Source organism: Aythya ferina, assembly GCF_964211825.1.
Source record: "Aythya ferina genome assembly, chromosome: 2".
Taxonomy (NCBI): domain Eukaryota; kingdom Metazoa; phylum Chordata; class Aves; order Anseriformes; family Anatidae; genus Aythya; species Aythya ferina.
The window spans coordinates 91871106-91889188 of NC_140297.1; the positions used below are offsets into that span (position 1 = coordinate 91871106).

At 40.4% G+C, this 18083-nt stretch overlaps 1 protein-coding gene across 3 annotated transcripts in view; it reads right to left on the reverse strand.

Annotated features, from left to right (window-relative positions):
* Positions 1-12728, reverse strand: part of LOC311432288 (uncharacterized protein) — a 235122-nt gene extending 222394 nt beyond the window's left edge. For all 3 annotated transcript variants that reach the window (XR_014689949.1, XM_084510550.1, XM_084510549.1), the window contains exon 1: positions 12479-12728. Coding sequence is in view for 1 of the 3 variants with exons in the window: in XM_084510549.1 (XP_084366675.1) it covers positions 12479-12574 (96 nt within the window). In the remaining 2 variants the exon portion in view is untranslated. The remainder of the gene's footprint in view (positions 1-12478) is intronic.
* Positions 12729-18083: the final 5355 nt, after the last annotated feature.

Genomic DNA, 18083 nt, shown 5'->3' on the forward strand with positions numbered 1-18083 from the left:
GTATTTGTGACAGAGCCTCACTTGACCGAACTAGGAGTATTTCCTCCCTTAACAGATACCAGAAAGTTGCCAAAAGTTAGAGGAGTCTGCTAGTGCACTCGGAGTTTCCCCAGCACTAGTACAACTTCATTCATTAAACAATCCTGACATCCATTTCTGCATGCAAGCAAGATTCAAATAAGCAGCTCCTCTGGTCTGTCATTGCTTTTTCTTCCATAGCTATGTGACTTGCCGTCTTCCACTATCAAATAAGAACTCAGAGATGCTTTTTTGATGGGCTCAATATCAAGCAGAAAAAAAAAAAAGGCAGAAAAATTGGATGTTATGAAATTTTCAGTCTGCCAATTTCCCAGTTTATGGAGGAACCTGCAGAAATTCATCTGAGTAATATAAATTACAGAGACTTTCATGAGTAAAAGCAGTGGAATCAGCGATTTAGTTTGTGCCCTTCTATCTTTCAATCTGTTCCTGAGAGGGAACTGTACCAACTGGGGACATTACACATCAAACCTGGCAAATATTGCAACAATCAGCTTGGTATGCATCCGATTACTTGTGGTGTCTATTTGCCAGGGGGTGCACAGGAAGCAGCAGAGGATAAGTGACAGCTTATTTGCTGCTTATCGCCCTTCCTTATCCTTCTCCCTCTCTGTTGAGGACTGCTGAGCCACTGCCCCGGCTGTAATGCCCGTGTGGCTCCACGAATCTCACGAACAAAGGATGTGCAGACAGTGCTGCGTAGCAGCAATATCCAAGCTCCCTGCTCTCCCTTCTCCCACGGGCTATGAAGGCATCATTCCTCTAACCTACTTTGCTTTTGCTGGCCTGGCAGCTTGTCAGTTGGTTTGCTCCCAGTAGATGTTAGAACAACATAGGACTTGTTGAATAATCAGAGAATAACAAAAAAAAGGTCTGGGAGCTTGCCCAAGCTTACCCCCTGCCTCAGGGAAGACCAGCTAGACGTAAACCATTCATGACAGGTTTGTCTCACCTGTTCTTATCAGCCTCCAATAACAGACTCACGCCTTACCTAGGCAACCTAATCCAGCACTCAGCTATCTTTCTGGGTATGTTTTTCACCTACGCCTAGAAAATCTCTCATGCTACAATGCGATCCCATTATTTCTTGCCCTGCCCCACCACAGTCACAGAAAACAAGTTGTTCTTTTCCCCTCTCATTATTTCATATTCCAGTTTTCTCCTCGCTGAACAGAGCAAACCCTCTCAGGTCTCCCTCACCAGTTATGCTGTAGACTCTTAATGTTTTTCTTTGGGCTCAGGGTCCCAAGCAGGGCATCATCCTGTCAGCAAAGCCTTAGCAGTGCTGGCTGCTAAGGTTCATGCATCCTACCCCTCCAATCTGTGTGCTATTCCACCACAACTCAGAGACTGAAGAAGCAGAGCTTATACCTGTAAAAAAAAAAAAAAAAAAAAAAAAAAAAAAAAAAAAAAAAAAAAGGAGCATATTATTTTGATTTGAGCAGGCTTGGGACAACTTAGAACCAATGATTTCTTTTCTCAGCAGCTAGGAAACCAGCCAGCATGCTGAGCATCTCAACCTGGCATCCCAGTCTGGTTCTTCACTATGCTGAGCCATACATTTCTGATGCCTCAGTGCTTCTGAAAACAGACAGCACAGCTTAGCTTGACCAGTGTCAAACCTTTCCTCAAGCATGTTCAGAATTTAAGTAGCTCCCAGTTTCCTAGGTTCCCCCAGAGTGCATGCCACCTCACAAGATGTCTCAGTGAAGTGGCAAAGGGACTACAAAATATCTTCAGTACAGTGGAGAGAGCAACAGCAGAGGGAAATCATTTATTACTGCTAGCGCATTAATCATCAGGATTATTTACAAGAGTAAATGATGTTATGCGTTGCCAGCAATAGCATGCACGGAAGGTTAATCAGGACCTACTTTCCATCTGTGTATTTATTGGATGGGACACACATTTGTCTGCTAGATAAAATTACAGGAAGCAAAAATATTAAGTGCAAGTGCGTTTTAATATATACACATCCACAAAACTCTTGTACACACACTTGTGTGCATACGGAGAGTTAGATACTTACAGAAAAAAAGGATGTGAAATTTTGAAGGCCCACCCACCTCTGAAGTTGGTATCACAGTGTAAATTACAACATTTCCCCATTCTTGATACTTTTAAACCAATAAAGACTGTTCAATTTTTATTTTTATTCAGTTTCTTCCTCAATAAAACTCTGCCTTCTGAAATTCTGTTGAATTATACACACAAGTCAAGACTTCTTCCACAGAAACCCCAATTGTAACAATAAATTATGTTTTCACAGGGTCATAATGTTTGGTTCCTGCTTCCCCCTTTTACTGTAAAATTAAGTATTTGTAAAATTATTAAGAAGAATTGCAACTTAGGTACATTAGCAAACTCCAAGTAAAAAGGTAAAATCAACACCTTTCAACTTTTTCTAAAAACCAAATAATTGTGACTACTTCTAGTCCATACTGTTTAGGGATGCTGAAAATGTTTGCCCAATTGCAAAAGCTTCACTGGAACCTGGAGCTGCTAGAGAAAGCACAGCCTCACATCCAGCTCTGCCTTCAGTTGCTTACTGACTTCACAAGTTAATTTTTAAAACATGTTAATTAAGCCCCAAATGAATGAAGTATTAAAGACGCTGTATGTCAATACTGAGGAAAAATAACTTCTTGCCCAAAACAATGCTGTTCTTCATCCTTACTTGCAGCTGCCTGGCTTTCCAAAGTTTCACTGCTTCACAGAGATAGGATCTTAGCTAGTAACCACTCCATGCCAGCCTTCTGCAAATACTCTTCAAGGTTCAGATACATATATATATTATTTTAACAAGGATACTTTTAGATGTAAGTCATCCATTGACAACATGCATTTTAAAATGCCCACTATGCCCACATGAGGATTTGTGACTTCAGAATTGGGAGTTTTCAATTGTATAATACCCTTACCTCCAAATTTAAGTCTCAGTTCTGTTCAAAATAGCATTTGTAAAGGCTTGTATTATAAGCTGGGGAGATCACAAAGAGAAAAATAGAATATCAAGAGCACCTAAAACTGGTTTAGGTATGTCTATCTGCACTACATTACCAGTGCAGAGAGGTGCTAGAAGAGTCTGTGCTAGAACTAATGACTAATTAACTTGTATGCCAAAAAATTTACAATCCACTTGTCCATTCCCATGTAGGCAAGCCCCAAACCACCCTTCCTGTCCTTCTGGAGCAATCGTAAAAAACACTTGAGTTTAGAAGCACTGCACATCCATAGGGCCTTTAAGCAGAACTAGAAGTGTAGGAAAGATTTAATTATGGGCTCATAGGGAAAATTTTCATTTGAGGCTTTTTCTGCAACCTGAAAAATTACACAAATTCATAGCTACTAAAGAGATTCCTGCTATTCCCCCAAACTCAGGGGTGCTACTAGCTGACCTGTCCAGTCTCCTGTACAATTACCAACTAGGAACCTCTTCACAGACACCCCACCAACATGATTTTCAAGTGGTTTCTGCCTTCATTTTCTTTATCTGTCCTTAAGAGTTGCTGTTCACTCTTAAAGAAGGGTTATGGGTTTACTCAAAGCATTTGAGTATCAGTGCTGTGTGTGAAATGCCTTTACAGGTCAGGATTTGTACTTCAAGATAATGCATCTGTTCACCAAGACAGGAATTTTCTGTAAATAAACACTGCTGGATTTGGAGGCATCTGCACATAGGTATTGAAACTTGCATGCTTATGCATGCCCGTGTGTGCATATACATACGTAGGCATATATATACACACACACACAACCTACACGCTGTTAAAATAACAATGGACAAACGTGAAGGGGAAAAAAAAAAAAAAAAATCAAGAGAAGAAGAGCCAACTCTGAAGCAGAGCTGATACTGCTATTAACAGAACAAATATTGGGCCATAACTAACACTGTTAACTCTTGTCACACCAAATAGCCTACATATATAAAATCCCAAGCAAAGGGCACCACGTCAGCTTTAACAGACCATCCCAATTTCTGTCTGTTTACGGTGAGAATGGCTGAAAAACGAGATCCCCAAAGGGAGGAGCCTGGCAGACCCCGCAGGAGCAGCAGGAAGTGCAGCCTGCAGTCCATTGCTTCCTGCAGCGAACAAGAACTTGCACAGAAACAGCTCTTAGTTGTTCCAGCAGCTGCTACTCCTTATAGAGTAATTAAAGTGCCCTTTTAAAAGACTTTTTTTAGGGATAAAAATAGGGAAAGAGCATTCTCAGGCAGTGAAAAGAAACATGCTGCAGCAAGGGCACCATTTTGCTTAGCCAGAACAACCCTGAAGAGGCCAACATGCAAACCTCACCTCCTTTCCCTCTCCAGGTCTGATTTCGGGATATAGGGTTTGGAAGTGGATCTTCGAGTGTTGACCTATTCTCAACTCACCTGTATGGCAACATCATGCACTAGCCTTTATTTTGCCATGACAGGAGACAAACTTCCATAAGACAAAGATGCAACAACTTCCTACTTTGTATGTACATAAAAGCACCAAAATAAATGGCCAGATTGAGCTGCAACTGAATCCTAATTCAATAAATTTATTACAGCGGGTAAACTTTTTACAATAAAAACATTTAAATAAAGGTTTTCAGGATCTGTGCAAGAAGTACTCTTAAATAGGATGAAGTTCAGTGGAGACCCCAGCTATAATAGTAATAAAAATGAGATTACAGACATCAAGAGAAGACTTGCTCATGATTTGAATTGTATTGCAGCATGATGAACAAGATTTCAAAACTTGGTGTTATTCAAAGAGTAATTGTGAAGACTTATTTGATACAATTGAAAAAAAAAGATATCAAAGCACTCAAAAATACTAAGCTGCATAAATGGGGCTTCCTACAACTTTCATGTAATGGAAAAGTGATTAATTGCATGTCCTTTGTATCTCCCAGTTAACACACTATTCTGAGCTTTTCAGACAGGTGAAACAAGGACAAATGAAATGGAAAAAAAAAAAAAAAAGAAATGGTAAATACTAACGCACATCTTTCAAACCAATTTTTCCTCTTGGACTTTACCACTGTCCACTACAGAAGAGACAGACATTTGTCTGGTTTTAACACATCCATGTAAATGAAGAGAATTTGGGGGAGGGGGGAGGTAGCACTATCAATATTGTTATAACTTTGGCTCAAGTTTCATCGATCTTTTCAATTACATTTTAGAAACTGTTTCTCACTAACTAAAAAGAATTGTGGCTTTAAGGTCAATTACAATGGGCCTTTTAAGGTCAGTTCTCCTCCTCTAGAATTAATCCTAATTTCCATCCTGTGAAAAATCTTCAGGAAGAAAGTCATTTCCAAACACTTAAGTATATTTATTACTCTCATTTCCACCCTAATTATGTAGATTAAGGACTAGAATAAACCAATTTGCTACATATTCTAACAAGAGTGCTGTTATTTGCAACCTACTTCAACTGGAGGACTTACGCTGGCAACCTGCCTGTAAACTGCAGAAAATTTGCACAAAAGGAAAAAAGATAGCTGCTGTCACCTTCCTAGCACAAGGGCACAGCCTATGAAAGGTATCAGCCTCAGTATTCACACCCTAAGACCCAAATTTCGTGTGCGGCCTGTGGTCCAGGCTTGGCTTTCCAAACACGTGCTCCTTCAGTTCATCAAGCACAGTAAATGCTCACTATGAAAGAGCAGGTAGTTCTTGACTGCTGCACGAGGTGGGACTTGCTGTCTGTTGACTGGTTTTTGAATTGCACATTTCACTATAATTAAAGCAGCGAAGATCTCAGAACCTTCACTATTATCATGGAAGGAGAGGAAATGAAGTGGTTTGGCTCGTGCCTGTGGGAAAACAATAATTAGGCAGCTCAATACAGGGAAAAAAAATGGATCAAATTCAATTTAGGTGGGATTTACTACTTGAGGTAATTATCCCTTCAAGAGCTGAACTGCTGTGCAGTAAAGCATTCAAGGGGACCTAATGTAGAATTGAGAAAGAGAAGGTCACGTTTCTTCTCTAGAATGACTCAAGATGACTTGAGGTCAGTGACACCTGAAAATAAAGCAAACAATGAAACTGCAATAAATACCTTCTACATCTCAACAGCTTTTACCTTGGAGCCTGTAAGTTTTTGCCAATTATGCACTAAGCATAGTACCATCATAAGTCAGCAGCGTAAACAGCTAAATAATTCACATTGGCGTACACAGTGCCCTCTCTGTCACTGGCAATGTTATACAACTGAGAGGAGGCAGGATGGACACTTCTGGAATACACACTGTGATTCTGGGATTCGACTTTAAACAAATCAGGGAAATGGAAAGCCACTTCAAAGCTAAACCTCACAGGAAGCGTTCCTGGCAAAAATTATTTCTGCCATACATCATGGTAATACAGCCAAGGAAAAAGCAATGGAAAGCCTACAACTTGTTTGTTCCTGTATGCAAGTAGGAGAGCCAGAAATTGCTGCACGTTTAATGCGCAATTCACCTTTGAGAACGATCATTTGAGGAAGTGTTAATCAGATCTCTTTCTAAGCACACGTGGTCTATTCAATATTTCATGCAAAATTAACACATTCTAAGAGCCAGCAGGTTCAGTAGGAGCTGCACAATTTTAGATTTGCAACACTTTCCCTTCTTCATGTTGCAGTGTTTCAAACCAAGGTGTTTTAGCATTCAATAAACAAAAATACAGTGATCGTGAGCAGCAGTATTATAAGGTAACTGAAAAAACAAACAGAGTCTTTGCAGTTGGAAAGGGACCATTATCATTCTCTGGTCTTACCTTGTGCACCGCTGTGTGATAAAAATCAAGATGGTTTACGGTACTAAATAACCCCCAGTTTGAAGGTAGATTGTGAAGGAATTACACATTTCGTTATAATTAAAGCAGCGGATATCTGCAGAACTTACTAAATTACAAATAAAAGCTACACTAAACTGAAAGTAAAATAACAGATGGTGCATAAGTCATTAAGAAAGCCACCTCCTTAAACTAATGGATTTCACTAGAGCTTATCAAAACTAGCAAAGTGGAAAGCATGGCAAAACCTTAGGAAAATGCAATAATAAATCCAGAGTAAAGATTGCAAGCAGACACCCTGTGTATGCTAATACAATCTTCTTTGTGTGTAAAAGGATTCCCCCATAGCAAATAGTCTAGAAGGGAAACTGATAGAAAACCCTTCAATGTCTTACTCAGAAAAGTGTTTCAGAACAAGAGAAACAAAAGGAAGGAGAAATTAGCTGAGAAAGGAAAAATCCACACTGGCCACCATTCAGTCACAAACACTACATGCACACTGCAAACTCCCCATGCAACCCACACATTATGCTGGTGATTTGCTGTCATCTAGAAACAAAGCTCCATCTACATGGATCACTGTTTGGCTGGTAAAAGACCTCAGTCTCCAAGCAAACCAATTTAGCTTCCTTTATTAGTGCCAATGGCTTTTGTCAATAAAGTCAAAACATTCCTCTTAATATTAAAAACTAAAAAAGATCAGGCATGAAGTTAACTCCACATAAAACTACATCAGTAATAATCCCTAAGGTTTTCACATTGTTCATAACTATCGTTCGCTTGCTTAAGATCGTCTTGCAACCTCTCCGTGTCTTCATTGCACCACCTCATACCTCAGAGGATCTTATCCATCTCTACTCCTGCACACAGCTCATTGTAGGTGGCAACTGCTGAACTTCCACCCAACTCAGATGTGACTTTTCAACATGAAACAGTACTTATTTCTTAGATAACCATCAATCATAGAAAATTTGGAAGGAATTTTGGTTTAGGAAGTAGCTCCAACCCTCCCTCCACACCCAAAATTCACAAAAACAGGTGAATAATCCAACAGATTAGCATCCTTACTTTTCCCTGAAAGCAAAATTCAGATTGAACATTAGCAGGGGGTGAGGTGTTCAGCACTGCACAAAAGCAGTAACATTGAAGACTGCTTTGTATTGTCAAACTGAAATTCATTTTTGTCCCCTGGCTATAGATGCCCTGCTTCATAACGTGGCTGTTATTAATGGAGCGGGTTGGGTTTGGTCTCTGCTGCCAAAGCAGAACTCCAATGCAACATATTTCTCATTCCTGGTGCTTTGTGAATGTTAGAAACAGACTTAATTTTCATTAACAAATGATGAATTACATTACTCACAGACAGCATTGTGATATAGAGTAGCCCAATTTATGATCTAGGAGCCAGGCTGTTTCAAATTAGAAATTATGGCTGTTCTTGTCACAGCTGTGAGTGCCTTCCAAGCAGGGAACTTCACTCCTCTGAGCTATTTCTTATCCCATACTTACTGGGAAGAAACAATGAGTTTCCTTGGACAAAAAAGCACCTCAGTAATCTAGCTCCTTCCAAGGCAGAAAGGGGGATTCACTCCATCTAACCCAGGCAGCTAAAAGGCAAGTAAGCGTGAACTGTTTCCAAGCACTCCCTTTATAGCAAAAGGAGACCAAAAGGCATCTGAAGAAGAGAAGTCATTTCATCCTCAAATTGGCTTCTAAAGGCAATTAGAGGAATAAATCTCTGGAGGTGCCACTTTCTCTCCAATGACAGTAAAGACACACTATGGTAACTAGTAACATAGATGCAGATGTGTAATTTGCAGCTGTCTCAAGTCAGACGTGTACACCACTAAGTGTTGGGGGGAAGGGGATGAGGGAGGGACACCACCATAAAACTTGTAAAAACAACCACTGAATCACATTTCTTTCAAGGCCAGATCAGAAAGTGAAGGCACCACCCAGAACAAAGAGCTTGAGAAGAATTTTTCTTGCAAATGCTGCTACTTCAGAGCATCTCAAAGGTTTCCAAGGCACTTTTTCCACCTCTGCTTCAAGGCTTCCAGTATGACAACAGTGGCCAGTTATTCAAAGAAAATTCTATTTATTTTATTATGCTGTGAATTAGTTTCATAAGACTGTTTCTTTCAAAATGTTTTCATGTAAAGTGCTTCAGAATCCCACAGACCCGGGTAGGGAGGAGAAAAAGGTTGTTATCTGAAAACACTTAAGCAATAACTTTTAAATAGACCTTTGAACAGTTTGGGAAACTTTTACTCCGATCACTAGATTAGGTACTCCTATGCACTACTGCACAAGTCCAAACATACTCTTTTCTCAAAGGAAAGAACCATAAGAAAAAAAAAATCCTTAACTTGCCTTTTGCTTTAAGAAATGGTTAAATGGTTTCTCTGTTAATTTTCAATATCCTACAGGGAGTTAAAAAAAATATTTGCAAAATGGTAACAAATGCAAAAAACGTGCTGCATTGGTACTGTATACAATTCCTTTGAACTGTTTGTTTTCCAGTCATCCCTCTACAACACATTCACTATTCACACAAAGTGCAGGTTACTGGATCTGCTTAACAGTGCATTTTTTTTTTCCCCATGCCAACCTCTAACTGAGAGAGAAAAAAAATAAGTAAATCAAAAAACGAAATACCTTAAATTTCAGAGAAACAAAGCAGGGTATCTTATGCTAACAGAGAACCTTGAGAACAAACCATTTCTAATTCTGACACAATCTTTTAATGAGACTAAAACAGGCTTCTGACATCTGCCACATTTTCTTCACCGAGAAAATTTTCTTATCTTCTGTCTGTAACATTTCCATTCTTCAGCTAAAGAATTCAAGTAACAAGCTAGATTAAATAGCACACCCAGCTCTTCGGATGTTTGTCAGATATTTTTAAATCATTCTCCCTACTAGCTTCCATACACTGAGAACTACATGAAAATTATATCTCAACTTCATAGCTACAGAGGACTGAAAAACATGGATTTAAAGCTTATGTTTGTTAATATATATTTGACAAAACATAATCCTAGAGAAGTTGGTTATAGATTTTGACAGATTTGCAGTAAAAAAAAAAAAAAAAAAGTACCTAAAGTCACATCAGAAATCTGTGCAAAGCCCCCAGAGCACCTAACCAATACTTTGTCTAACACATCGCCCATTCTGCTCTAACAGGAAAGCTGTCCCAAAACCGGGAACTGAATCTGACTAATCTTGACCACCCCAAGACACAAAAACAACTGGCCTCAAACAACTGAGTATTAACTACACCAATACAGCATAACTTTGCTCTGGTAGCACTGTGTTTAAATACTGGCCTTTAAGTCAAACCACATGGAGCAAAGCCTCTATGTGCCCTGATCAGAAACTCTAGGGAGTCACACTGATCTGAGACCTCAGCAGTCCCAGAAGTAGCAGCCCAGCCCTATGCCAGGTGGCTGCACATGTCCCTGACTCCCCATCTAGTGCCAGCACTTCAGTTTTCAAGTTCTGTGGCCCCATCTGAAAATTAGTATTTTGTGTTTTGTTGTTGTTGTTTACCTTTGGTAGAGCTGTTCTTTCCAGCAGCATCCCCTTGTACCTATGAGATAAACAACTCTCTTCAACAGGCACTATTGCCACCAGCTAAATTTCACTGATGGACAGAGTGGAAACTCAGGTAGGCTTCAGAGCTACCTACAATGAGAATGTTACCCATACCTGTTAAAGCTGCACGACCACTAGAGAGGGAGTGGGAATAGAAGCATACCTTTGCATGAGATTAATTTCACCCCAGAATTTGCCTTTTATTTCCATTCACCACAAAAAAGAAGTGCAAGTGAACAGCTCAAGCTTACACTGAACGTTTTTATCTTTCCCTACCTTGACAAATGAGCAGACAATGGGGTGGATTGTCTCTTTTCTCACAGTATCCTCGCTTTGTTCTGCCTCTGTTACACTTCAAATAATGTCAGTTAGGATCCATCTGTCCCCATCATTTTTTTAGATTCCTACACCGACCTGAAGTTAAACACGTGACCAATTAAAAATGAGATATACCAGTTTAGGCTGTTCACTGTTGCTTCCTTTTATAGGAAAAAGAAAGCCTTCATAAAGAGAAAAAAATCATTCAAGCAACACAATAGTTCTTAAAACAAAGGCTATCATAATGCAAAACACTCACAGACCCAAGAAGCAAAGAGAGATCAATTTGCCAGATAGTACTTGGATCTGATACATAGGAACTAAGAGTCCTATCTATACACACTGGGAAGGAAAGCCTGCAGGCATGAACCGTGATGTAGGCATTTTATTTTTTTTCCTACAGGATGGACATAAACGTTGAAATGTTCAATAGATTATGGGACACACTAACACTAAAAATAATGAATGTTAGGAGCACAAATACTCCCTGGCTATAGAAAGTAAAATAAAACCAAATTTGACTTGCTAGCAGGAGTGGATGATACCTAAGCAAGACCAGATAACAACAAACCAGGTTAAAGGGAGTAGGGGGTTTACACAGCTCAAATACAGGTTAGAACAGTTAGAACAGGTGGAAGTTATAAGTATAATTTTCAAAAGCACTTCTGGAGCAGACACAGGTTCTTCAGTTCAGTCATTTGCATGCTTTCATGCCTCAGCATGAAGCAGCAGCCTTAGCTAGACCAACAAGAGGAGCACAAGACACGGAAGTTGCCATGTCAGGTATAATAGGTGGTACTCCTTAGAGTAGGCAGATTTGTAAGAGATATCCTTGAGGGATTGCTGTTGGACCTAACTAACCTGGTAGCAGAGAGTTTTCAGTCACTTGGGTAGTTTACCACCCTCTTTGATTCTTCTAAAGCATGCTGCAGGAACTCTTACAAATGTGTTTTTCTGACACTCCAAAGGAAAGAAAAGCCCCAGAGAATTTTAAATCAAGTAAATATGAAGATACACAAGCCAGAGAAATAAAATAGAGAATCTCCACATAAAATTTGGAGGACCTTTATGAAAGAGAAATAATTGCTGATAACTGGGAATGAGACCAAGACGACAGCTGAGTCTGTGGTGTTGTGCTGTCTACCAAATGGACAGAAATGTTACAAGACGGGGATTTCTGGGGCCTGAGCCACACAGGGGCATTGACAGAGCTAGAGCAGCGGGGCCTGCCTTTGGAAACCCAGAGGGACAACAACATCTCTGAGCAAATTTACTCTCAGTGAGTCATAATTAGCTCCTCAATCAGAGTGCTGGCTGAGGATAGAGGTTGATGAGGAGAAAAACATCCGGGAGGTTATGATGGAAAAGTTATATGTATCAACAGTCTGAGGGCTGGATCTGATAAAGGAGTTGGGTGCAAACACGTTACAGGTTTCAGCCTCTAATTTCTAGTGCCTGGCTTCCAAAGTGGGAGTGCATGCAGGATGCAGGTGGACAAAGGACTCGGAGCAACCTAAGATCACAAGGCTGCAAAACATGCTGCCCTTCAGCCACCCTTCCAATAACCTCTCCTCTGTGCAGTCGTGCATTCACTGTCCCTAGACCATCTCATGAAAGAATTAGTAAGCCTGTGATTACAGTAATGTAAAATTTCACTCCCACCACTATCCCTGATTTGATTTCCAATCAAAACAGGGAGAAAATGCTGCACACAGCAATATCATCGACCCTGCTGACAGGAGGGAGGAAGCAAAGACTTACCGCTATGGAAGAGGTGTCAGGGAGCAGCCAGACCTTACTGCTCTCATAGGGAAGGCAAGCCAGAGGTGGCCCCAGTGCAGGCAGCATCCTCACCATCCTGGGTCACAGTCCCAAAGCATCCAAACGCAGCCAGGTGCTGGTAGCAGGTTCCACTGAACAGCCCCAGACACAGGGGAAGGAGCAAACCAGCTTCATAGTCTGTTTGGGGCCTGCCAAAGATGAGGCAGGAACAAGCCTGTAGCCACATACACCTGTGATATAGCTCAGAAGAAGAATAGATGGGCAGGCTTGAATTTATACGGAGCTCCTGTGTGAAGCTTGTTGGGATAATTAATGCCAGGTGGTGGTACGCTGAGGACACTGGCAAGAACTTCTACAGTAACAGACTGAACACATCTAGTGGATGTAGGTGGCAAGATTTTAGTAGTGTGGGAAGGGGTCGGTTAACGTTTGGGTTTGTTTCTCATTACCCAAATCTATTTAAGCTAGGAATAAATTATTTTTGCTCAAGTTGAGTCTGTTTTGCCTATGAAAATTAGCTCCCTGTGCTTATCTTAGCCCACTAGCGTTTTCATCCTATCCTCTCCCCATGTCCTGGCTGAGGAGGAGTGAGCAGCTGGGTGGGCATTTGGCTGCTAGCAAAGGCTAACTCAACACAATACCAAAAACTGACTGCGTAGTCATCCCCAAATGCTTTCAAAAATCACGATCCCTCTTTCCCCAAATTCTACAGCTTGTGCAAAAAGCTAAAGAGAGCTAGTTTATGGATGATGGCAAGCAAAACAATGATTCTGAATACTCATTTCCTTGGAAAATGAAAACTAAGTAAAATAAGATGCAGTTAATATCTTAATATGAATAATTAATAATAATTTAATGAATGTATTAACTAGAATGAGATTAGGCAACAGAATAAGACAAACATCTCTTCTCCTGCAACTGAGATTTTTTCCTCTGCTTGCTGATGGGGGAAAAAGAATATGGAGCTAGAATCACTCTCTTCTTTTGAGAAAGAAGAAAGGTGTTGCAGTGAGCTACCTTTAATTGCCTCCTTAAAACAGTAAATGAGCAAAAAGGGGACCTGAGGTCAATGATGAACTGAGCCTGAAGGGATTCAAATTTATATTTTCTGCCTCCTCAAGGCAAACCTTAATCACTTGCTAAGTATGGCTAAATGAAGGAAAGTTTCCAGGCACTCTGGGCCACAGTGCAGAGGAGAATGCAATAATCAGTCTGTTAAGTCTTGCTGAGTTCTGCTTCCTTCTCCTCTAAAAGTCACTGAAACAAACAGAGGAATAGTCCAAAGCACATAGTTTAGGATTTTTCTGCCAGCTGAAGGCCCCAGTCACTACAGCAAGGCTCCCCTTGTGCACTCTCTCTCTAGTTTTGATCAAAGGCTCTTACATTCCCAGTTATATACTAACCCAGTTAAAGGGAAAGCAGCGTGATTCAGGCTGGGAAAACACCCTCCACTCAGCACTTACTCTAGTATGGCAGGTTGGAAAGAAAAGTTAAACCTCCTTCTGGCTGAGAAAGGAATTTATCCTGGTCACACACTCTCCCAGCACGTATTCTAGCCAATTAGGCTGTAATACAAAAGATGTGTAGGAAGACTGTCTCACTACGTTCACAGCTTTGAAAAGGATGTCGTCAAATCTGTTTCTTGTGAACGATTCTCTGTAAGCAAGCATTATCTGAAATCTATTTAATCTGAATAAGCTCCTGAAAGTTGGAAGGATGACTGCCTGCTTTCTGAACCTTTATTACTCTCAGGGGACATCAGTGCTAATAGATCCAGTTTGGGGAGAGCTAAGTTCAAAACCAAGTCCCTGAAACTGCCACATCAATAGGGAGCCACTCATACGGAATGATGTTTGAATTCCTAGCTCTGATGGGCTGTGCTTGCTTTTGAAGAGGATTTGACCCTTATGATTTGTGCTTCTCCAGTGCTGAACTGGATGATCCCGGTCAGTCTTCAAGCTGAAAAATGCAGCTTAACTGCTTAGAGTTTATTGACCAACTTGCTTTGCAGTTTTATCCAAGTATAGTGATTGTTTATCAACGTTCTCATCTGTCACGTACTCACCTTTCTGCCAGACAGTTTGACTTCTAAAGTTCTTTAAAAAAAATGCACATTCCTCAAGCAGAAAGTAAATTACATGTACACCATGTGAGCATTCATGATATGTGGTATGCCTACCTGCACGCAAGAAATCCCAGGGTTAAACAAATGGGTCCTTTACTGAAATAAAAGAGGAAACAGTGAAGACTTGGCAAGTCCAAATAATAAATCAGATGCTTCAACAGCAGGCCCGACACTATGCTTTTCCTCAACATCTGCAAGCTGTTGCAAGGCCAGCACTACCCATTCACTAAAAGACTCCTAATGATGTCCCATTAACCAGGATTGAAAGAGTCTAACTGCAGAGGAACCCCACACTTTTTAAGTACTCCCCATCCCAGCAGAAGCAATCACATCTCCATGATATCTGTGACACAGAGCAATAATGCCCTTGTTTGCAGGATGTTCTTAATGACACCGGTACAGGCAGCACGCTCAAGTCTTCAAAGTAATCCATTGTGCCTCCCTTCCAGCATAATCAAAACATCTTCACTTGTCAATGACAAAAAATGCCTTCTTTGGAGTCCCGGGTTTCTAGGCATGCAAAGCTATCAGTAACCTTTAACTGAGTGCCCCTGAACTGTGGGAGAGGTACGTTCCTTTGGGTTCTGACTCCCACAGCTGCATCCTCTGCCCATACTCACACAGCATATTGGGATGAGACCAGGATACTCATCCTTCCCTCTGCTCCCCGGTATCCCCTGAAGAAACTCAGTGGCGTAGGAAAGGAAGGAGCCACGTGCCCTCCTAGACCTCTCCCCTAGTCCCATACAGATTGTTTACGGATCCGTGGTGAGCCATGCTCACGCTGCAGAAGACAGTCCACGACAGTATATCTAACGTGCCTACTGGTTTAAAAAGAAATTTCATCCCACCACTTCAGCCTGGGGCTTTTCTCCTAGCAGGCAAGCAATTTTGGTAACTGAACAGTTAACCCAGATAGTAACTCACTACAACTTTGGATGGTTTCTAGTTGGCTAAAGATGAATATCCTGCTATTTTTTTTTTTTTATTTTTTTTTTCTGAGCATCCTATTTTTAATAAATAATTCACTGCTTGGACAGTGTTCAGCAGAAATTAGTCTCTGTCTTTAATTAAAATTTAACAAAATACATTCCTTATGCTGGCTGGCTGTACTTCCCTAAACAGTCTAATTATCCTTCCTTGATGAAGTAAACAGCACAGCTACAATTTTCAGGAGCAATTGAATATTTTTGCTTTTACTACTAAATGTGCCTCCACGTTCATTTCCTAGCTTGGGATCAATGCCTGCACCAGGAAGACAACACAACTTTCCTGTAATAAGGTTACTTATGCCTGTGATGAATTACTTTTGGCTCTTAATGACTCTCAGCGTGGGGTTTCTTTTCCTCCTGCTTCACTGCTTGGAACATTTGAATCTTTTTTTTCCCTTTTCATCTGATGTCAAAAATCACCGCTTTGGTTCTTAATTAAAGTATTTAATTGTTAAGCTGATTTTGTTCCTTGCTAAGGTGGGACGAGATACTGTTGGCCCATTATTATTTCTCTCTTTTTCATCTTACGCCTTCAAAGAAAGAACTTTCTTATTGCAGACGTTTCACTAGGATTTTTCTGTACTAGAGGGTGGGTTTTTCTTTTTATTACATGTTCTTTTTAGTCATTCCAAACACATTGTCTCTAATCTGCTACCTGGCACATCTCAATCCTCCATTCAAATCACTTCAAAAAGGATTCCAAGCAGACTATTCAATTAGAATGACATGACTGAAAAATACAAATGAAAATTTAATGATCTAGTTATACCCCATGGCTACCTTACCTGTGTTATCTTCAGCTCTGCTTTCATGAACCCAACTGCATTCAGTCATTTGTGCCACAAACTACTCTGTGTTGCTGTCATCCCTCCATTATTTATTTGTTTTTAACCAAATAAAGGATGAAAAATAAACAGCAAGGTATCTGATTGTTGAATCAGATAAGAGGTTGTCCTATAGAAGCAGAACAGCCAGTCTTGAGAAATTACAATAACATGGGGAAGGGGACTTCACATAGATCAGTGTTTATGATACAAATTAGAGTTAATTCCTCACTTTTTACTGTCCTGGCTCTTTTAAATCAGCACAAATGAATCACTCAATAGTCCCCATCCTAGCACATGACTTAAGAGTCACTGCGTGGCTTCTAGCTATCCTTAAGAACACAGGGGACTGAAACACAGCTTGCCAAAATTAAAACAGATGGGTCCCATCTCACAAATTATTTCCTTTTTGTAATCAGCAGCCTCAGAAGATGTGGCACACAGACACCCTGACCTGCTTATCACACAGACAGTTGACTTTCATCTTGCCAGGTGGTTATGATTATCTACCAGATTACACTCTGATATGAAATTGGAATGTGGAGCTTGCACCTACAGGGCTTCTGGCAACACAGTTTGCAATGGGATCACCAGAGAGAAGAAAAGCTTGCAGAAATAAAAAAGGGGGACTTTCTCTTATGGCTGACTAAATGTCTTAAGAATATCCAGTCATCACTAGAAGCTATAAATACTATTACTCAAAACAAAAGCAGAAAGGTTCAGTCCAAACCAGAAAATAAAATCTGTTCAATGTGTTGGTATTTAGAGAACAGACCCAATGAAAAAAATATATATATGAGGATGAGGGAGAATTCATTAAATGCCTGAGACAGGCGAGTCATCAAGTCTGCGCTATGCTTCTGAGGTTTTGTGAACAAGGTGGAAAAAATCTCAGCTAAAATAAAGTACCACCAGGGCCCCCCGCCAAATACAACAAACAGTGAAGGCAACAGTGGGAAAATCACTCCTCAACAACAGGATATGTGCAAAATGTCCAGGGCATGATACCAAAAAACTACATATGACCAGGAAAACCACAGGAAGTAAAACAACCTACCTTGCTAGATGATGTTAAAATGTCAGCCTTGACAGAAACTGAAGGAGAAAAATTATCACTAACGGCACAAGAAATTGCCTGATACAGCACAAGGACATTACCTATCCAAGATTATCTCTCCATTTGTTCACACTGGTTATTCATAGGAAGCTGGCTGAAGTACTGTTTAAGGCATTGCTAGGAAAAGGGATCCAACATGGATATGTATGCCAAATCCAAATGGCCAATGCTCTCACTAAAAGGGGTGTGGGATTACGGTGGAGAGCACTGGAAGCATAGCAGGTAGTGACAAAGTACAAATGTATGCCACAGGTATAAAGTTTCACTACAACTCTGTAATTTGTAGGCTTACATGGGCTCTCAGAGAATTTACATCAAGTAGATGAAACTCAACACTGAAGGAGGTATTAGACAATTAGATTATGGTAAGCAAGGACTTCCAGGAAATCTTTGATTTTAGGAACTGCAATGGCATAAAGTATTATACGTGCTATGAAAAAAATCAGTTTATAAGCTTAGGAACTTAATGGGATGAAAGGGGGAAGAACTTGCAACAAAGTAAATTCCAGAACATTAGTTTGCTGAG